The following is a 19,461-nucleotide window of genomic DNA, read 5'->3' as shown; positions in this document are numbered from 1 at the left end:
CCTTAGGTCACATGAGTGTTCAGCTCCTTTTGTGGTCCATCACAGCGGGCTTGTATGTCATTTGTCAACTAAAATCGAATTAAAAACTTTTTATTTGGTCTGGCTACCTCGCCAACTTCTTAACTGGATCGTTTAGTAGCTTTTGATTGGGCACTGCCCACGTTGTCTGTCTAGATTTTCGTGTCATAGACACTGTCTATGACACGAGAAGAGGCTGCTGACATCGTTTGTCGCGGTTGGATAATACCAATCCACGTCCCAGTGGCTGCTCGATCGCACTTTCCCTGGCCCACCTCTCCCACCAGGCTAGACTTTGCCCGGCACAGCCGTCGCCTCAGTGCCTCGGGCGGTGACCCGTTCAAAGGGGCTCACAATTCGTATGGTGCCGTGACTCTCAAACCAATACAGAACAGTGAAACGCAAAGGCTCACTTTCCATATAAGGCGAACGGCTGATTCTGGCGCCGGGGCTTCATTCATGCTAAGGCGCCCAATCACAGCGCCGCATTTCAGTTAGTGTCGGGTGCAAAAGCTACTATGCTCCGCCCCTCCATCACGTGACCCTGCCCTCACGTGGCCTCAGTCACGTGGTGTTTCCACTTCTTGGCGCATGGCGGCGCTAGTCTCGCAGGGGCGGTGGTAGCTTGCTCCCCCGCCGTCCGGGGGTGATGGGTAGCAACTGCTGGTGACTGTACCTGCTCGGGCACAACGGCTTTGTATTGGTGTTCGTTTAGCTTGAGTAAATGCTCTGCCAGAGCAGATCATTGAGAAGTCTCTTGCATAAATAAATACAGCGAACAAAAATACGCACCCGATAAACTGTTATCAACATGGCCAAATATAGCATAAACATAATGTAAGCTGATGCCCAGTTGTCGCCTCATTGACAAAAAAGGAACAGCTTGTTTAGCCACACAAACCTTCAGTCCTGCTTAGGGTCACGTGGCATCATGTTTATCCTGTTCCCCTGCTGCTGCTCGTGCGGCTGAGCTCGGCCCGTGGGCCACGCGTTAGACCGTCAGCACGGCAGAGTAAATAAAGGCCCGCATCTTCGCTCGTGTGGGCACGGCTCGGTGACTGTCCTGCCTTTGCCGACTACCCTGCCATCTAGCGAGTAGTGGTACAGTTACGCGGCCTAATGCTATGCAGAGCTGCAGGCCGCATAGCCGAGGAGAGTACAATATCGGAGAACGCTATTCAGTAACTCGCCTAGTGCTTATGTGAGCTTTCCTTCGACGAATGTGTGGCTACCTGTCTTCCGTCGAGCCAGCGCTGTGAAAACAGCCGTAAAATTCCGTGAGTGGTCTTCCTCATGGCTGTGACGGCGCTGTGAAAGAGATTGATGCTGGTATGGCGTCACCGCTGTTACCGTCCTCTGGATGGCAGCCAAGATCCGACGACGCTTTCTGTCCTGTCATGGGAGGCAGGTCTCGGGCGGCCATCTCGAGCTCCGACAGATGGCATGTCACACGGGAGTTGGTTTGTGTGCGTTTTCACTCTCATGCGCTGTCGAATCCCGGTTATGTAGCTGGTGGACGGTCTCGACTCTCGCTTTCAGCCATCTGTCTTCCTCTCCTCTCCGTCTGATGTGCCTCCGACCGGCCGTATCGGACTGACGTGCTGACACTGGCATTATTGGTATCGCTGGCTGCCCCTCTCTTTTGTGCTGCTTCCCGCCGCTCGCCACCGACAACCGCCATTGCCCTCGTTGTGATTATGTATAATATGTTTGATTATTTAGCATGCTATTATTTTCATCATTATATTGTTTATATTATATTCTACTGAATGCCTTCACCTCGCCATATTGCCACCCACGGCCTGCCGCCTACCCTTCCAGTATAACATTGCCGCCAACGCCGACGCCTACCCATTCCCGCCCAGCTGCCGCCAACGTGCGCTCATTTATTGCTACTGAGAAGGATGGAAATTGGGCAGAAAGCAAGCAGAAGGATGGATAGAAATCGCGCAGAAAGTCCGGACACCAATCGAGCAGAAAGTTAGCGGGGCGGCACGGGTAGGATACGAGCCGGAGATGAATGTTGTAGCGAGCCGAGACTGATGTGATGCTGGCGAAAGAGCGAGTCCGGATGGCAGAAAGATCGGTCGGAAACCTCGCGGAAGGAGACGGAAATCAGTGGGCGAGCTGGCGGTGATATGCTCGGGAACCGGGCGGAGATAATTGATGTCGGACCGGAAACCTGGCAGCGAGCGAGCGAGACTGAAATAGCCGCTGAAATTTGTGGAGGTCAGATTGGAACTGAGCGCGGGTCATCTGGAGCGTGGGCTGGACGATTCGGCTCCCATGGGAGCGGTGGGCGAGCGCTGGAGCTGACAAGGGGTTATGAAGATTGAATGAGAAAGCAGATATTGGCTGTGAGTAGGCTCCGTGGATGCTATTTTTACCACGAGAAAATTGTATTATAGAACGAATTGAGATTTTGGTGAAAAGAGTGAGAGGTAAATCAAAATGTAACGTGGGCGCACGACTGCACTGAGGCATAACGACCGAACGACTGCACCGAAGCATAACTCGCTAACATATGCCTGATCGTCCCGGCGAAAGCTGCAAACACACGACTTTGAACTGGAGGGCGCGCGCCTGAGCCATTCATATTCACGGACTTTCCACGGTGCGGCGGCGGCGGCGGCTGCGGTGGTCGCGCTCTGTCTAGGCCAGCGGGCAGTGAGCTCTCGTGAGAGACACGGGGACACAGGAGACATGGAGACATGGGAGACAGGAGAGGAAAGTATCGACTGGGGGCGGTGGGAACCGGAGCTGCCCGCTCCGCCCACCGCCGCTGCCATGAGAGAAGGCGGCGGTAATTCGATCGGCGTGCTCGGTCTGATGTGTGTGGTGTTGCAGCGGGGGAGGGAGGGGTGGCGGTGCTGCTGTCGGAGGGTAGCTCATGTGTCCGTGGCTACTGGCTACCGTCCTTGGCTCGGCCGTTGTTCCGTTTTGTTGTTTATTCCTTTAGCCTTCAACCACTGGATGATTACATGGCAGTAAAGTCAGATATTGTCTTAGATGGTATGCAACTGCCCTGCGAGCAGTATGCCGAATGCGGATTGCAGAAGGAAGAACTGAGCCGGCAACTATCCGACGTGATATCGACCAACTAGCTGTGGAATGTCGATTATCGCCTGTAAGACTGTCTCGGTGCAGCGAGCAATATCACCTTTGTTGTCAGTGCGGTTTGAGTGAGAGCCGAGGCAGGGCCGACACTGGCGCGCACCCCAGTCGGGTACATAACAGGTCAGGCTGGTGGCATTTCCGGCACTGCTTCTGACGTCTGAATAATGGGTGAAACCTGAAATGGTTTTGATTGCATGTTTCAAAGGACAAAGTTCGTGAGTGAAGATTGTTATCCATAGAGGAAATGTTTGCCTCTTCGTCCCCTACTTTTTCTTTGAGTGGAGCCTGTGTACTATTTCCAAGCGTGAATGCAGGCTATGTATTTGCCCATAAAGTTTGCACCGGTCGTATTTTCCGTCCCAACTTTGGCCGCCTCTGCGCCGCTCCAAAGTTTGCTCCTTCGCCAGTCGCCGACCCTCCGTTTGACGAGCTGAGTGGCTGACAGCCGGGCATTCCTCCGCTCTCGGGCGCTCAGACAGGTGCTCGTCCTGTCCTGGACCCACCGCGACCTGCCCCGGCCGCCGAGGAACTGTCAAACCCCGGCGCTGCGCCGGACCGGGCCCGCGCGGCTCGGCGGACGCTCGGGCCGGTTCCTTTTTTGGCAGCGCCGCTCGGCCTCTGTGGGAACGCTGATGGTTCTGCCGATAGAGCGGCCTGGCGGGACGGCGACCGGGGGCAGCGGCCACGCACAACCAGCTGGATGCCACGTCTTTGAATGTCCTCCAGCGTCGACCAAAAACAACGGGCAAATGGTCTTGGCGAACGCATTCCAGACCACTGTGAAGACAGGCCAATGTCAACTTGGACGCAGAAGACGCAGCGCTGTAGCGGAGTTCGGTTACTTTGAATGATCGTACTGGCGTCAATATCATAAAACATCTCTCATGGTGCTGTCACACACATCACGGCGGTGATGTCTCGGTTCTTTGATGTCGACTGATGTGGTCTGACGTCAGCGATTATCAGACGGAGTCGGAATCGCCCTTCCGAAAGGCCTGGTGACTGGTCACCGCCTCCACCCTTCTCTGGCGCGATCGCCGAAGCCAAATGGAGCAAGTCGGATATCTGAGCTGAAGTTGTGAGCCTGTGAGCCGCCCACGTCAAGTCTAAACGTTCGCCGATGGTCTTGACGAGCTGCAACGGCCGTGCGCTGGGTCGAAATGGTGACCGGTGCCGATTTGCAACACCTGGCGACAAAGGGTAGGTAATTCCTAGCGACAGTTCGGCACATCTGCCGTCGATCAGCGGTTCTTTGTGGCAGCTGCTGCAATTTGGTGACATTTTCTGACAGTTTGCAGCATCTGCTGGCAATATCTGACGTCTAACGACAGCCGTTGCATGCTCGCGTCGGACTAATGACGTGCTGTCCAACCCCGGTCACGCGATCAGACTCATATCTGTCCTCTCTGTCTCATCTCTCCACCCGCCTCGCTGTCTCTGTCTTCCATCTCGGCCTGTCACTGTTCCCCGTCTCCATGTGGCCCACTGCACTTCGTTCTTTAATCAATGCGTCGCATCGCCCGCTTCTCTGCAACGTATGCATTCCGGCATCGCAGGCCCGGAACTGTCGTCTTCCTTTCAGACATCCCCGTGTCCCAATTCGCGACGGCTTCAGAATGCACCGCCCACATGTTTCGCCGTCGCCTGTCTCATCAAGAGTAGCGGTGGGCACTGAAACGTGCTTAGGCTTCTATGTTTCGGCGCGTGTTTCGCCCCGAGTTTCTGGGATGTTTCGAAGGCGTGCTCGAGTGCTGCATTAGTTTTGACAGCGACCGTGCATTGACCCAGATGCTCTTGTCTCGAGACATGCTGCAGTGCTCTCACCGAATCGCACCGAAATTAGTAAATCAAAAGAACAGGAGTAAAGCATACCGCTACCCATTGGGATGCTCTTTTATCTTGCGTGCCTGGTATTCCTTATCCGTTATTCATCACCCTCTGACGGCAGTCTCACGTCATTGACGCCCCCTGACGTCACTATGCGTGTGCGTCACGCACCGCTCTGACGCCCCGCGGGCGGGAGAGGTCAGCGCCCCAAATCCGCTGCGTGCCAGCCGCGTGTAGCCGCGCCGTCCATCTAATGCGCGTGATGACACCTCACGTCGGGAGGGAGCTGAAACGGGCCGGCCATCGGCTCGATTGCACTGGAGTTGGTCCAAGTGGTAGCCTGCCGACACACGCAGCGCGTGTGGATGTATATTATAACAAGCCGCGCTGCTGCCACTCGTGTTCCGTGTTTGGGTTGTGGGGGAGGGAAGGTGGCTTCACTCAGCTGTGCGGGACGGGGGTGGTATGAATGTAATATACACCACACGTGTTCTAGTTGTAATCGGGACCAGGAGTGTGGGTGTGGGGAGGGAGGGGGAGGAGGGGCTAAGCGGAACGCTTGTGGTTGGGAGTGCATGTACGAAGCGTGTAACTGTGCATTGTGCAGTTTGCACTGTGCAGTTAGTTGTTTTCCTCACGTCAAAGGTGCCCGCCCGCACCTTATGCTAAATTCCAATCATATTCCGTACCAGCTAGCGTGCGTGTGGTGTGAATTGATAGTCCCGGTGTCTTAATTGGCCATACGCTAACGGCTCACGATCTGTGTTTTCCTGCTGGCTCCAAACGCTCACGTGTGGCTCCTCGTGACCGCGCTCGTCACGGATACACTGAAATGTAGACTGAACGCCTGCCAGTTGGCCACGCGATACACACCTGAAGAATTTGGAGCGATGCCACGGAAAATAAACACTCCGCCGGCTTCTTTAATAGAAATACCTCGTTTTAATGGCATTCATAAGTTTGCAATAAATCGTTCTGTCTTACTATTAGCTACCTGATCATCATTTATCCCGTCCCGATAAAGTAAACCAGCGCTAACTCATTCTCCTGTCTGTTGACCTCTGTCGGTCTGTTGGCTGCTGTTTTCTGTGTCGAGACTCTCGGGAGCGTCTGTCTCCATCCTGTGACGCGATGGCTCCCCGGCCACCGTGGGACTGACACCAGCCGGACCTGTCTGGCCCATCTCCAGTAACGATGCTGCCACGTCGGCGTTCCCGCACGCCGGTGCCGCCCCCAGCGGACCGTCTGCCGGTGACCGATGGTCCTCCGTGACCCGAGACCCGCCCTGGCTGATGGTCCTCCGTTGACCGGCCCTTCCTACGCCTCCGATTCTCATCGTCCCGACCACGGTCGATCGGTGGAGATGAGAGTCGCCTGTTACATATCAATGTGCCTTTTGATTTGAGATGTCCTGATCTGGAGATGAATATTTAACTTTGGAATAGAAATCCAGCTAACGTTATATTTTACAATATCTCATTATCGTGTATGGATCATTATCTCACGCGATTGTGGTCCATTTGACATAACATTAGCACAGCGGCGTGAGTCCAGAAATGGAGAATCAGCTTGCTTGTCTTAACCCTTCCTCCCCTGTTGTCAATCAGTAGCAGGGGTGGCGAGCGACATGTGTGTCTCAGCTGGTCTCACTGGCCGCGCTGGCCCACGCCGCTCCACCCTGCTCCTCATAACACCGGATGTTGTGGCCCAGAAGCACCCTTGCCCGTCCACCGCCCGCCCGCCTGCCCGCCGTTCGCTGGTCGCCGCCGTCCGCCACCCTTCCGCTCGTCACCGCCGTCGCCGTCGTCGTGGTCGCTCTTGGTCCCTTCCTCTGTGTACCTGGGTCCGCACTGCCCGCGCCGCGACGTCCGCCGTGTGTACGCTCGTGTCAGATCTGTGGGCGGGCGCCACTCGGAGTGTTGTCCTCGGACGTTGACACGGTCATCGGATATTGACCCAAATACCGGCCGACGGTGCTGTCAGGGCGGCGGCTGTCATACGCGCCAGGTGCTGTCAGGGACGGACTGACTGCCAGGACGGTCGGGATTCAGTCTGACTGACTAGCAAGGTCGAGGATCAGCTGCAGCTGCTGTCATAGGCGTCAGGAGCTGTCAGGGAAAGGCAGTTTGTTACAACGGCCAGGACCCACTCCGTAATGGCCAGGGGCTGCAATGCTGTCATGCGTATGTAGGTTAGCCGCGTTAGCACAGGATGCTGGCAGTGGGGAGCATTAGCGCTCGTTCGCTAAGCTAATACGCTTCCACCGCGGGCTCTTTGCCTTCCACCGTCGCCGGCCTGGGACGTTTGTTGTCTTCGGCGGATGCTCTCCGGCTCGACGCCCAGACTGTTTGCTTGGCCGTCGAGTGGCCTCGGGCTCATGTCAGTGGGAAAATATGACTGAAGGATGACCGTGACAGGGTTATATGTCACGGGGATTAAGCTATATGGCATGATGGAGCTGTTGGCAGCTCCATATTTGGTCATCGGTCGGCAATGGCCACGACGCTACTGAATGGATTAGTGTATTTATCTGCACTCGGCGTGACTGGCTAGGTTCGGTGTGTTTATTTGTGGAAGATTCCGTTCTGTCTGCAACGTAAGCACATTATTCTTGACGGAGTGTTTCGACGGAAGCCTCAGGAACATGACATGATAGGTGATATCAAACAGCTAGATGTTGAACTTGTTTGCTGAATGACGCTCTCTGATCGAGCGTGCATAATGACGTGCGAGCTGTCTGCTGGCAAAATAAACGCAAGTCGGAAGCTGCGTCCTTCCCAATACATTGCGTTAGAGATCAGCTACGCTACCAGCCCAAACTTGACCTTTCATGACCCCGCTCTACCAGCGTCTATTGTGCGCGGGAACTTCATGTTTTGCAATACGCTTATGCGGGCCGAGACGCTACGTAGCGGCCATGACCTCGTGTCAGAATTTCTCACGCATTCACTGCAATATCCATCAGCACTCGTAAATTCAACCAGCATTGCCACCGGATCGCTTATAATTTCGTATGCTCGATCAATCTACTCCAGCCGGTGCCCTGCGCTCCCACCGCAGTTGGCATATTTCCCACACCAGCTCTCCGACCTCAGCAGCTTTCAGCAGCTTCAACCCTTGACCCGCTCTTATACACTCACACCCCACCGTACTGGCTAAACCACAAGTCTATGAACCCTTCTTCCGTGTCAATAGCATTGCAAGTTGGTATATGTAGGCAGCTCTCTGGCGTTGTACGCGCATCTTTTATTTTGCAAGATACAAATGCAAGCTCATGTGTTATACAAGCTCACGTGTTCTTCCATAGTTGCATGTTATGAAGCGCCCTCAGTCGCTAACTCTCCCTCGTCTTCTTCCACAGTCTCTGGTGCACGTCCTGAAGCACAGGCAGACGCTGACGGAGCCCGAGGTGCGCTACTACATGCGCCAGCTGGCCGACGGTGCCGAGTACATCCACTCACAGAGCATCGTGCACCGTGACCTGAAGCTGGGAAACATGTTCCTCTCGGATGAAATGGTGGTGAAGGTCGGCGACTTCGGCCTCGCCACGCGCATCGCCGACGAAAAGAAGCCGTGAGTACCGCTGGAAATGCTTAAGGGGGAGGAAGGAAGCTGCTTGATGTTGTGGAGAATCGTTAAATTTTGAGAGCTGGCCGTAATATTTTAAGCCAGTCTTGTAACTGGGTAGATGGGGAGGGGTCGTACTTTTTACTCTTCCGAGGCTGAAGCAATGTATGCTTGCAGATGTTTGCACGCGTTGAATCGTTGTCCTGCTGAGACGCAAGCATCAATATTGGATCCCGCATGCTATTGCACTTGCTGGAGCTGACATTTGCCAGCTGACGTTTTGGTTGACATAATGTTACTCCGCTGTCAATTACACGTCATCCTCTTGATCTAATCGTAACATAAACATGTTCTTTCACCAACACACGCAGCCGAGATCATTGATGTGACCAATGTAGGCCAAATTGAGACTCGCTGGACGAATTTCCAGATGAAAACATTCGCTTTCCAACGTTTATCTGCCTTATGGCGGCTCTTCTTTGATCTAAGTCGCTGGTCCTTGGTGCCGACACGGTGCCTGCCTTGTTTGACCTCCCCGAGACCAAACCAAACATGTCCGTGTCGCTGGCGGGTTTCCGTGTCCAGTGCCCACGCCTGCCGGCTGTGTTGAAACGCGGCTGTGAGTGGCGTGTGGAGACTGGAGAGTGAAGTGACTGGTGTCAAGGTCACGTCTGGAACGGATTTCTGCCGCTTCAGCCAGCTCAACCTCTGCAACGTTGGTTGTTGAATACGGGAGGGGTGGAAGTGACGTCACATTCTGACGTTACCTGTCCAGTGATGTCATCGTCATGACGTCACCAGGCGTCGGCGTCTTCTGAGACGGGCCGAGTCACCGGCAGAGCCAGGTCACGGTGCTTCGTGACGTCTCTCCCCTCAGTCGTGACGGCGCGCCGGCGATGACACGCCCACTCTCGCGGACCGGTCCAAATACGCCGCGGGCGTCGCCGGGCGGCGAATTCGCCACTCATTAGCGCCACGAACGTATCAGTCCAGCGCCGGACATGCCACATAGGCCAGCTGAGCGCCGCGCCGTGGTTTGTTGCCCGTTCTGCAGAAGGGTCACGCTGAGGTCACGATGCGCCCTGTCGGAACGGACTAATGAGGGACCCGAAACGGCGGGTTTTAATTGGGATTCCTCGCGGGCCGTGAGTCGTCGTGCCTCTTCGCGATGTTCGGCTCGGCGCAGCGCAGCAGCAAAAAGGCGAGCAAAACCGGCGGGCTGGTCGCGGTTGGAGATCGGTCGGGGCCGGGCGCGGCGGGCGGAAGTATTCGCTACGGCTAGGGTGAGCGGAGGCGGCGATTTCTTTTGTGCACGTCTGAAGCTGGATGCCCGACCAACCGTCATGATACGGCAGTTCTCCAGAGATCTGGAGTTGTCTCGTTTTCTCGCCATTGGTTTGTTGATATGCTGAACGTCTTTGATGTTCCGGAGATGTGCTCTTGTGGTTTTTAAAAGGCCCCGCCCCCCGCCTGCCACGCGTCATGCACAGAAGGATGGGAGGATTTCTGGAAGGGACTGTAGGCGCTGCAGTGTCCTTGCTGTCCGGCTTTGTGATGAAACAATGCTGCATTGAGGTCCGGTAGCTGGGTTTCGACAGCGCCGGCGACTTTGTGCACTAGCGGCAGCAGCGACGGTGGCAGCGCAACGTTTTCAGCGCAACGTTTTATGGCGACGTCCGGTGCCAGGTCATTGTAGCATGGCCGTGTCACGGGAGTGTAACCAGAATTACCCGGGCATGGGAGCGGGCGGCGACGCTGCGCCGGCGCGGGGCTCCCACCGTTTCTAATATGATTGTCGACGGGGAGGGGACTGCGGTCTCTCACGCCCACTCTCAGCTGATGACATTGCAGTCCCGTGAGACTGCACGCTGGCCGGCTCGATGTGACGAGACGCTGCTTTGTGGTATGTTACGTTACGTTGTGTTGCGTGATGTGGTAACGTTGTGACGGTATGTGAGCTGTGATAAAGGTGGTGCATGCCGTCATTCCTGAGATGATTCAGAGCATTGTGTAAACGGTAAACACCACCGTCTCATATGTTAATATGATAATGTATGTCCTGTTGCATCGCTGTGGCACGCCACTGCTGCTCGACATTGTTTCGTTGGAAATTGGAGTGCCCTCTCATGTCACAAGAGAGTGGTGTTTCTTGCTTTAAGACCGCTGTGTAAGAATTCCGCGAGTGAGCTTCACTGGCGAGTCTGCAATTGTCTTATCTTCGGTGTGCTGAATGTGGCCGATATAACCAACCTGAATCAGACTAAGCCGATGCCACTGCCGTGTTGTTAGTGAGTTGACTCTCCTTTGTGACAAGAAAACACCTTTAGCAGGTGAAGGAATTCGCCGGACGTGTATGACAAGGCTAAGCAGCACATGACAGGGACTCCTGGCAGAACAAAGCAGGGTAGAACAGTACACGACATACTTATCGCGATGTCATCCTGGCCAGTGACTTCTGACCGGGGTCCTCGGGTCAGCTAAGTGACCTGAACCACCTACTCCTCCCGTTGCTAGTGACCACCCTGGAGATGGTCGTCTTATGTTCCGGGCCCGTCATGAGCTGCACGAGCTGAAAGCTGTCCTGAGACGTCCGGTCACGACCCCAGACCTGCAGGCTCATATGGCGCCGGGCCGGACGATTTTATCGCCGTCTCGGCTCGAGCGCTGCAGCTTTAAATGGACCTCCAAGGATATCGCCGCTTCCCATTGGATGGACTGAGAGTGGATGAGCTGAGGCGTGGTGGGGATTGGGTCGAGGCTGGGGCTGGGAAGGAGAGGTTAAGTTGGGGCTGAGCTAGGATTGGAGAGGTTTCAGGAGAGGAAGTCTGCTTCCAACCTTCGTAGCGGGTCTGGACCAGCGATCATTCCGTATGACGTCTGGAACCAGCTGACAACTGGAATGAGGCGCGCTTTGATCACCTCGCAACGCCTCCTGACCAGGTCACTCAGTCTTCAAATCGATCCGGCGGCTGTGGGCTTGGAAAACATACACCCCTGACCCCGAGCCAACACCTGTGTCCCGCGTCTGGTGGCCAGGTGACCTCGTCTGATGTGTGGGCAACGGTGCTCGGCGCGTCAGAGCTGGCGATGATTAATAGGGCGTGTTGCACCAGCAGCGACCACCCTTAGGCCTGGTAACGATGTGATGAATATTGGCAGCACTGGTGAGTAACGGCTGCCGCCCGTCGCCGCCGCCGTCCGCCACCCGTCGGCCGCTGAAGTACGGGTGTGGCAAACCGTAGATGGTCGCGTCGTGCAGTCGGGCTGTGTCTGCAATGCTGCAGCCTTGTTGCCTCAGTCATTTCAGCCATGTCCGGCGGGGGCTGTGCCGGGTGGTCTGACCACTGACTGGATATTGACCAGCGGCCACCGGCATCGTCCACCCAGTCTACAGTCCGGGACATGACTGGCGTGTCCCGCCTGCCGTCTGGTGGTGGTCAGAGTGCCGTTTGTTTCGCGCTATGAGGTGTTCCCGATGTGGGTCTGTGGACACAAGCTGACGCGACAGACGGACACGGTGACTGAGCGTGATGCGCGAGATAGGGGCGTGGGATGCGGCAGGCTTGTGCCGCGCTGTTGACACATTGTCGGACCGGGCGGGGCGGCCGGAACAGGACGGGCGGCAGCGGTGTGGGCGGGACTGGTCGGAGCACGGCGTGAGGGCGGGGTCCGCACGGGCAGACCTGGGGCAGAAGGGGTGTGGTAGCTAGACCTTTGCACAGAGGCCACGCCCTGTGTGGGTTACTTCACGATGTGGTATTTCCTGGAGTTGCAGAATTACGAATCACATACTGCTACAGTCGTAGATTTCAGAGCTTCGGCTCTTTTTCGAGTTCCGTCACTTTGCTGTGAAATCGTGGTGTCCGGCGGGCCTACAGTTCCACCGCCGACTGTTCCACGGCCTGCCACCCCGGGCGTCCGGCGTGACGGGCTCTTTCACGCGCCGTCGGCGTCCACAGCGGCAACTGACCGCACCGTCGGCACGGGACCGGACCGGACCGGACCGCCGGACCGCATGTTAGCCCAGCGGTTTGCTATGAGCGGGCCGTTCAGTTGTATTCACTCTCGTCTGGATCCCGTTGTCCGTTTGTCTCTAATTGGGCAATGCGTTACGCACGCATTGTAATGCAGCTGTTACTCGCTTCGTCGCGGCTTATGGTGCGGAAGCTGTGACGTTAGCTACGAATGTTCGCTCTTGATATATGACTTAGGAACGTTTCTTTTCCACTGCCTTGCTGGCTCTACTGCCAGCGCTGTTTTCGGTTATTACCTTACTGCGGCCTTTATATAATATCCTGAACAGTGAACCCTCACCTCTCCCCTGCCGACGGTGGCTGTACTCTTTCACTGCTGTGGACAGTTTTCGGTCTGCTTCTCCTCCCGTCGTCCGCCGCTGATGTAAACAGAGGAGACTAATGTCCTCGGCCTGCTACCCATCACACCGCGGCTGCCACCGTGCGCCAGACCCGCGGCCGTCATATCTCATATCCATAATCCAAACCCAAACCTTCGCTCTACTCTCCAAACCCAAACCCTCCGCTCCCCTTCACTGCTGCCAAACATGGCATAAACTTTAGACAATGGTGGAGACATTCATTTCAAATCCATTTCGCCTATTTGTCGGATCAAGCTGCGGAGTTGCCAGTTTCGGTTCCGTGAAGGGCGGTTACCGTGAGCACCTTTGCCGTACCAGCCGTGCCAGACCGTTTGCGTCACGGTGGTCATACCGAGTCGCCACGGGCGTGCAGTGGAGCCGATTACGGACCCGGCAGCCGGCTCACGAGGCGGACCTGGTGTTAAGCCCCGCTCGACGGGAGGCAGATCAGGAACGTTAGTGCATTAGACGAGCCGCCCGTGTCGTCACCGCACTTCCAGGGCTTTTGTCGGGGCATTTAAATTTGTTACTTGAAGCAGGTGTGTCTTTTTATGGCTGCTAATGTTCACTTTCTCTCTCTGCGACATATCTGGTCGTTTCGTAACTTCGACTTCCTTGCTTTAGGCATTTCATATGTTTAGCCAAGTGTTTTTACTTTTTCAGATTTAGTTTTGAGATTGTCGTCTGATTTATTCACAACCGATTCTTTCGTTTGCGAGTTTATCCTGGACTGAACGGAAAGTCATCCGTCCATCTTTTTGGAATATCTTTTTGCAAAGTCGTACTGTTCGTGCGCTCTTCCATCCACCCAGAAGCGTTCTGAATCCTCACCACACCTCTAAGATCCTCTGCGCTGGTCTCTGCTGGGTCAGCCCCGTCCATCGATCAGGGCTGGACCGTGTCCCTCGGGCCGGCCGGCGGCGGTCCTTCCCCCAATCTCCGCACGCCGACCGGCCGCGGTGCTGAATTACAGGTCGGACGACGACCGCCTCAGGACCGCCGCCGCGCCGGTGGAGGCTCAAGGTGGCTTCGGGCGAGTTGGAGTGAGATAGAGATGAGTGGGATGGGATGAGGGATGAATAAGGATGGGCCGGGATGGATAGGGAACTTCAACCTACGTGTGGATATGAATCAGTTGAGATGACTCGGAAAGGGTAACAGAGTTTGACGAGAGTTCGACTATAGGGGTGAACCTCAGGGATCCACGGGCGCGTGTAGGCAAGTGAGGATGGAAGTCATAAGTCGCCCACCGACCCGACCACCATCCAAACACCGCCTTTCCACCACTCATTGCCCAGAGCCCACCGCCAGTCCTTCCGCTCATTTTCCATCAACCAGCGGGCAGCATTCTCCATCAGCCGCTCTGTCCCACATTGAGCGTCGACACCGGTGATGACAAATCATCCCTCGCGGCGGGAGCCACTCAGGACCGGCCTGCGCCCCGCCGCACCCATCTCCGGCTTTGTTTTCGGGGTCCTCCGTCCGACGCGCCCAGCGGCGCGCTGATTTAACGCCCCGCGGCGGCGAGAACCAGCCGCAAAAACTCTCCTTCTCCTCGTGGACTCGCTTTATTGCCACGTAAAAAGGGTTAAATAGGAGCGCCCGGATGGGGCTCCGGGCTGGTACTAATGCGAGGCGCGTGCCGACGTCGGGTACCGCTGGGTTTCCTCGTTGTCGGTATGTCGACGTCGACGTTGGCATCTCGAGAGCAGGGGTAGAGGGTGAGGGTTGTTGGGGTGGTGTAGTTGAAGAGATGTGTGTGAAGTGTTCTCCCGGGGCCTGTCATGTAGTTTCGTGTCGCGTTGCTCGTCTGGTTGGATGAGGTTACGTGGAGGGAGAGGTGGATGACCCGGCGAAGGGCGGTGAATTGGGAGGCGGCGGCGGCGGTGGCGGTGGTCGGGCGGTGGGCGGAGTCGGCAGGTCCCTGGGTCTTCCGGTTGAACCTCCAGAGGAATGCGCGGCGTCTCCTGAAGATACCTCCCACCGCGACCAAAGTATAGGCTTTCAGACCGGGAGGACCCTGAAACGCATAAATCACCTTGGGTGCCCGGTAGTCACAGACAGTTCTGAAGGTCTGCCGAGTTCTTGCTAGAACTCCTTGGTGAGATAGACTTTGGGAATCGCACGATGTTACCGAGCGATTTTTTTTTTCTCAGGTGATGCTTTATTTAGCAAACAGCGTGCAAGCGCCATTAGGCCAAGACTCATTCTTTAAGCAAAAAGTTTACTGTCTGATCTGAGTCACACATGCAACAAATGGTAATGGATTTTGTCCGCGGCCGGGACCTCCATCCCTCCCCAATTCCTACCCCCAACGACAATGGCACATTACCTTTCTCTTCGACCTGCAAAAACTCTGCATCAATGGCCTAGCGGAACCTCCTCTTCTGGACCCTAGTGACCGACATTCCGTCGCACCCCCGTGACGTTATTCCGGGTGGGTCGCGCACCAAGCTAATGCACCTTCATCGTCGTGGACGACAACGGCACGCCTGGCGCCCGATAATAGCGGCGCCACAGACGGTAATAGCATCGCTGGCCAGATAAGAGCTTCGGTCGGGTGATAATAGCATCTGGGACAGGATCAGGGTTCAGATCGGAGCTTGGATCGCCGGCTGATCGGCGCTGCTCGCTGTGAGAGTGAATGGTCGCGTTCGGATAGTTGAAGGGTGATAAGTGAGTGCTCGCGCGTGGGTCTGTTGAAGGTATATAGTTGTGTAAGTAGAAGTGGGAGATAGATTGTAAGATGTTGAAGTTATAGTTAGAATGCTAGACTGATGGAAACAAGCCGTCGTCCCTGTCATTGCCTCTATAAGTGTCAGCGATTTTGTGAAAACAAAAGCAGACGGGAGTGTGTCCGAAACGTCTCGAGGACACTTGGCGCCTCTCCGATTGTTTCCTTTGTCTCCCACATCCCGTTTCACACCCTGTATCCCGTCGTTTGCCTCTCTTCTGGTCCTACACTCGTCCCACGCGCCCCGGCCGGCGTGTGCGCCCTGTAATCTCGCCGGCACGACCATTCGTTTTCGGCTTCAGCGCGTCGGCGCTGCCCAGTGCGGTGGGTCGTAGCCGGCGGAACCGTGTTAGGTCGCCTCGCGACAGTGCGTCTGCGGCCCCGTTTTCCTTGGTGTTAAGGTACCGCACGTCTAAGATGAAACCCCTAACTGCTGACAGAAACAACAGGTGACGAATGATGGCCATGGTGCGCGGCTCGCTCGCCCAGCCCCTGTTCCACGACCCCACCACCCCCATGTTGTCGCTGAGTACGAGAATCCTTTTTCCCCGCCACATGTCCCCCCATAGGACGCAAGAGATCAGGACCGGGATCATTTCCAGGAGCGTCATAGACGGCGTTAGGTCCCCTGCTATCTGGGTCGGCCAGGTGAGCGACCACCACCTCTCCTCGTAACACGCGCCTGTCCCCGATCGGGAGCTGTCCGCTGCGAACTGATGATCCGCGGTGGCGGCCGCGCACGGAGGGACCATGGGGAATGTTCCGTTCCATAAGGGGAGGAACTTGCGCCACCACGCTAGATCCGCCTTGACGGCAGCAGTGAGGCGTACCCGGTGATGCAGGCTGGCCACCGTGCCGGCGGCATCGAGCACCCGCCGCGTGAAGCCCCGACCTGGCGGGAGACAGCGCCCCGCGTGGGCGAGTTTCCCCGCCACGGACAGCAGCTCGCGTCGCGTACATTTTTGCCGGATAAGAAGTGCATCGAGCTCCTCTTTTAGTCCGGTGATTTTCCTTGGCGGCAGAGCTACCGTCATTGTGGTTGTGTCGAGAATGATTCCTAGCAGTTCAATCCGTGTCGACGGGGACACGCATTTCTCGGCCACGAGAGGCACGCCGAGTCTCCCGCACAGCGAAATGAACGTATCGTACGTGTGTTGTGCTACGTCGGAGTCGGCAGGGCCGACCCCGAAAAAATCGTCTAAATAGTGGCGCACGTGGGGGTGGCCGGACATTTTTTGCGCTAGTTCATTTAGGCAGTCCGCAAAGTCGTTGAATATTCTTGGGCTGCTTCGACAGCCGAAAGGTAGGCTGGCCTGGTAGTAGAGGGAATTTCCCCAGCAGAATCCCAGCAAGTGCAGCTGGTCGGGGCGAACGGGAATCAGTTTGAAAGCGGATTTGATATCCGCCTTAAAAATGAGCGCGTTCTGTCCCCCGCACGCGAAAACCAGTTGACACGCTTCGTCTATACTGGTGTACTGGACTCGGAAACTGTCGGGATTAATGCGGTCATTAACCGATGCTCCGGGGGGCTGTGACAGGTCTAAAATCAGTCGAACACTTCCGTCTGTTTTTTGTCGGGCGCTTAACGGGTTGACGACGAACCCGGGCAGGGGCGGCCTGTCGTAAGGTCCCCGTGTGTGTCCTGCAGCCAATTCGCGGTTTATTGCCTCGGTCACCCCTGCGGCGAGTTTGCGGGTCGAGCCGTTATTCGGTGTGAAACGGGGCGGTAGGTGTCCCTCCACCCCAAGGTCGGCTCCCATCTTGAATCGGCTGCAGACGACCCACGCCAGCTGTGGCTGCACCCCAAACGCCCCGCACAGCGCAGCCAGTAAATCACTGTCGACCGGCGTGTGTGCGACCCCGGCCCCGTGGTGGGGGAGGGGCCGGCCCTCTCGATCCGGCTGGTCCCGTGCTGTGGTATAGGTTTCCGTGCAACGGGGATCCGCAGATTCCGCATGGCATGTGCAGTCGGCCGTACGGGCACTGGCGGCTGCACAAGCCCCGCGAGAAACGAAAACATAATTCGGCGTCGGCCCCCGGCCGTCTGTTTGTTTTGGAGTAGGTGTCTGGTCCTGGCCTGGCCTGGGTGGGGAGGAATTGGTCGAGGTCGGCGTGGGTCAAATACTCCCACGGGCGCAGGGACATGGCCTGGCGGGCCCGTTCGTCCATGCCCCGCACCTCCTGCCCGTCCCTCCCCATCCCGCGGTCGGCTAGCCATGCCAGGTACACGATGGCCTGCAGGCCCATCTCCGGGAAGTAAAACACGGAGTGAGCGAGCAGCGCCGCGACGGCTGCGATGTGGCCTGCGGCGGACGTGTGACCTCCGCCCGGCGCGGCGGCCTGTGTCGCTGCTACGAACTTCCTCCTGTCCCGCAGGGCGCGAGCTTCACCGGCTGTGACGGCCGGCAGGCGCAGTGACGTCGGCGGTGCGGCGCTCCTAACGCGCACCCTTGCCGCCCTGAGTTCCTCTCTGCGACAGGGCGTCTCCTCCTCCTCGGAACTGGTGTCCGACGAGCTCGACGATTCGTGGCGGTGGTGGCGGCGGCTGCGGCGGCGGGGTCGCTCGCTGTCCCCGCTGGCCCGTGCTCGTTTCCTGGGCGAGCGATCGGCGTCTGCCCCTCGCGGCCGGTGTTGGTGCGGCGGGGGGGCGGCGCCGCCCGCCGCCACCTGATACCATCCTCCGCTGTGCGGCTCGCGCTCTCCCGTCGGTCCCGCGTCTGCCGGCGGCCAGGGCTGCCCCTCATTTGTTCTCGCCTGCCATGTAGTCGCTCCCGGCGGCCCCGCTATGGGCTCCCGCGGCCCCGCTACGGACCCCGTCGGCCCCGCTGACGGTCCCAGCGGGCCCGCAGCTGTCCAGGCGGTGGCGGTCGCCGACCGTCCCGGCTGCCAGCCCTCTGGCCCCGGCGGCGCGGCGGCCTGTCCCTGTTGCCAGGCGGCAGGCGCAGACGTTACCGAAGGTAGCCCCTCCTGCCAGGCGGCCGGCGCGGGCGGCCTTGGCGGGCCGAAAGCCGGGCCGACGGTGGTGTGCGGCGCCCTGGCTGCGTCGCCCGCCGGTCTCCCCGGTGTGTGTGCCGCCGTGCCCGGCCACGCGCCCGCCGGTGGGGGCGGCTGTGCCGCTCCGCTCGGCCACGCGCCGGTCGGTGGGGGCGGCCAGATGGCCAGGCCCCCGCGCGGGTCGTGGGCTCCACGCGTGCCGGCTGCGGCGCTCGCGGCGTCTAACTCGGCACGCAGCCCGGCGTCTATGTCCGCCTGCTCAGTGCTAGCCGGGCTTAGCTGCCGCAGATCTGGAAACAGGATCCTTGTTAGAGTTCCGTCGGGGCCAGACGAAATCGTCTCGCTAGTGTCTGTGTTTGGTGTCGTACGCTGTGTCGTGTCTAGGCTGACATGGGGTGATAGCGGGCTACGCTCTGCAGTGCCGCCGTGACGATGCCGCGCTGTCCCCGTATGTAACCCCCGTATGCGGAGCTGGTCCAGCGTCCCAACAGTTGTATGGTGGTGTCTGGCACGCCTGCTGCCGCGGCGGTCGTCGCCAGCCCTATACGCAGCGAGTGTGAGGAATAGCCGGGTCCCAGCGCCCGTCGCAGGACGTCCGACATGGTACGTCTCGTGAGAGGTGTCCCCGATGCTAGGACGAATAGTGGCCCGCTGCGCAGTCCCGGTGTCCGGTCCCGCTCTTGGCAGTAGCGTGTAATTGCTTTTACCGGGCACGTTGAGGTGCCTGTTGCTGGCAGGTGCCGCTTCTCTGGGGGTCCGAACTGCCGCGTTTTCTGTATGCGGAGTTCGATGGTGCAACCTTGGTCTCTTGGAGCCAACGTCACGTCTG

At 57.5% G+C, this 19,461-nt stretch overlaps 1 protein-coding gene across 1 annotated transcript in view; it reads left to right on the top strand.

Moving 5' to 3' along the window:
• LOC122385802 (serine/threonine-protein kinase PLK1-like) overlaps nt 1-19,461 on the top strand; it is an 88,638-nt gene that overhangs the window by 49,957 nt on the left and 19,220 nt on the right. The window contains exon 4 of the mRNA XM_043374336.1: nt 8,324-8,535. Coding sequence (XP_043230271.1) covers nt 8,324-8,535 — 212 coding nt within the window. The remainder of the gene's footprint in view (nt 1-8,323; nt 8,536-19,461) is intronic.

The sequence above is a fragment of the Amphibalanus amphitrite genome, unplaced genomic scaffold (genome assembly GCF_019059575.1).
Source record: "Amphibalanus amphitrite isolate SeventyFive unplaced genomic scaffold, NRLGWU_Aamphi_draft 000232F_arrow, whole genome shotgun sequence".
In the NCBI taxonomy this organism is placed as follows: Eukaryota; Metazoa; Arthropoda; class Thecostraca; order Balanomorpha; family Balanidae; genus Amphibalanus; species Amphibalanus amphitrite.
Note: the sequence above shows the minus strand (reverse complement) of the source record. Positions and strands in the feature narration are given on the sequence as shown.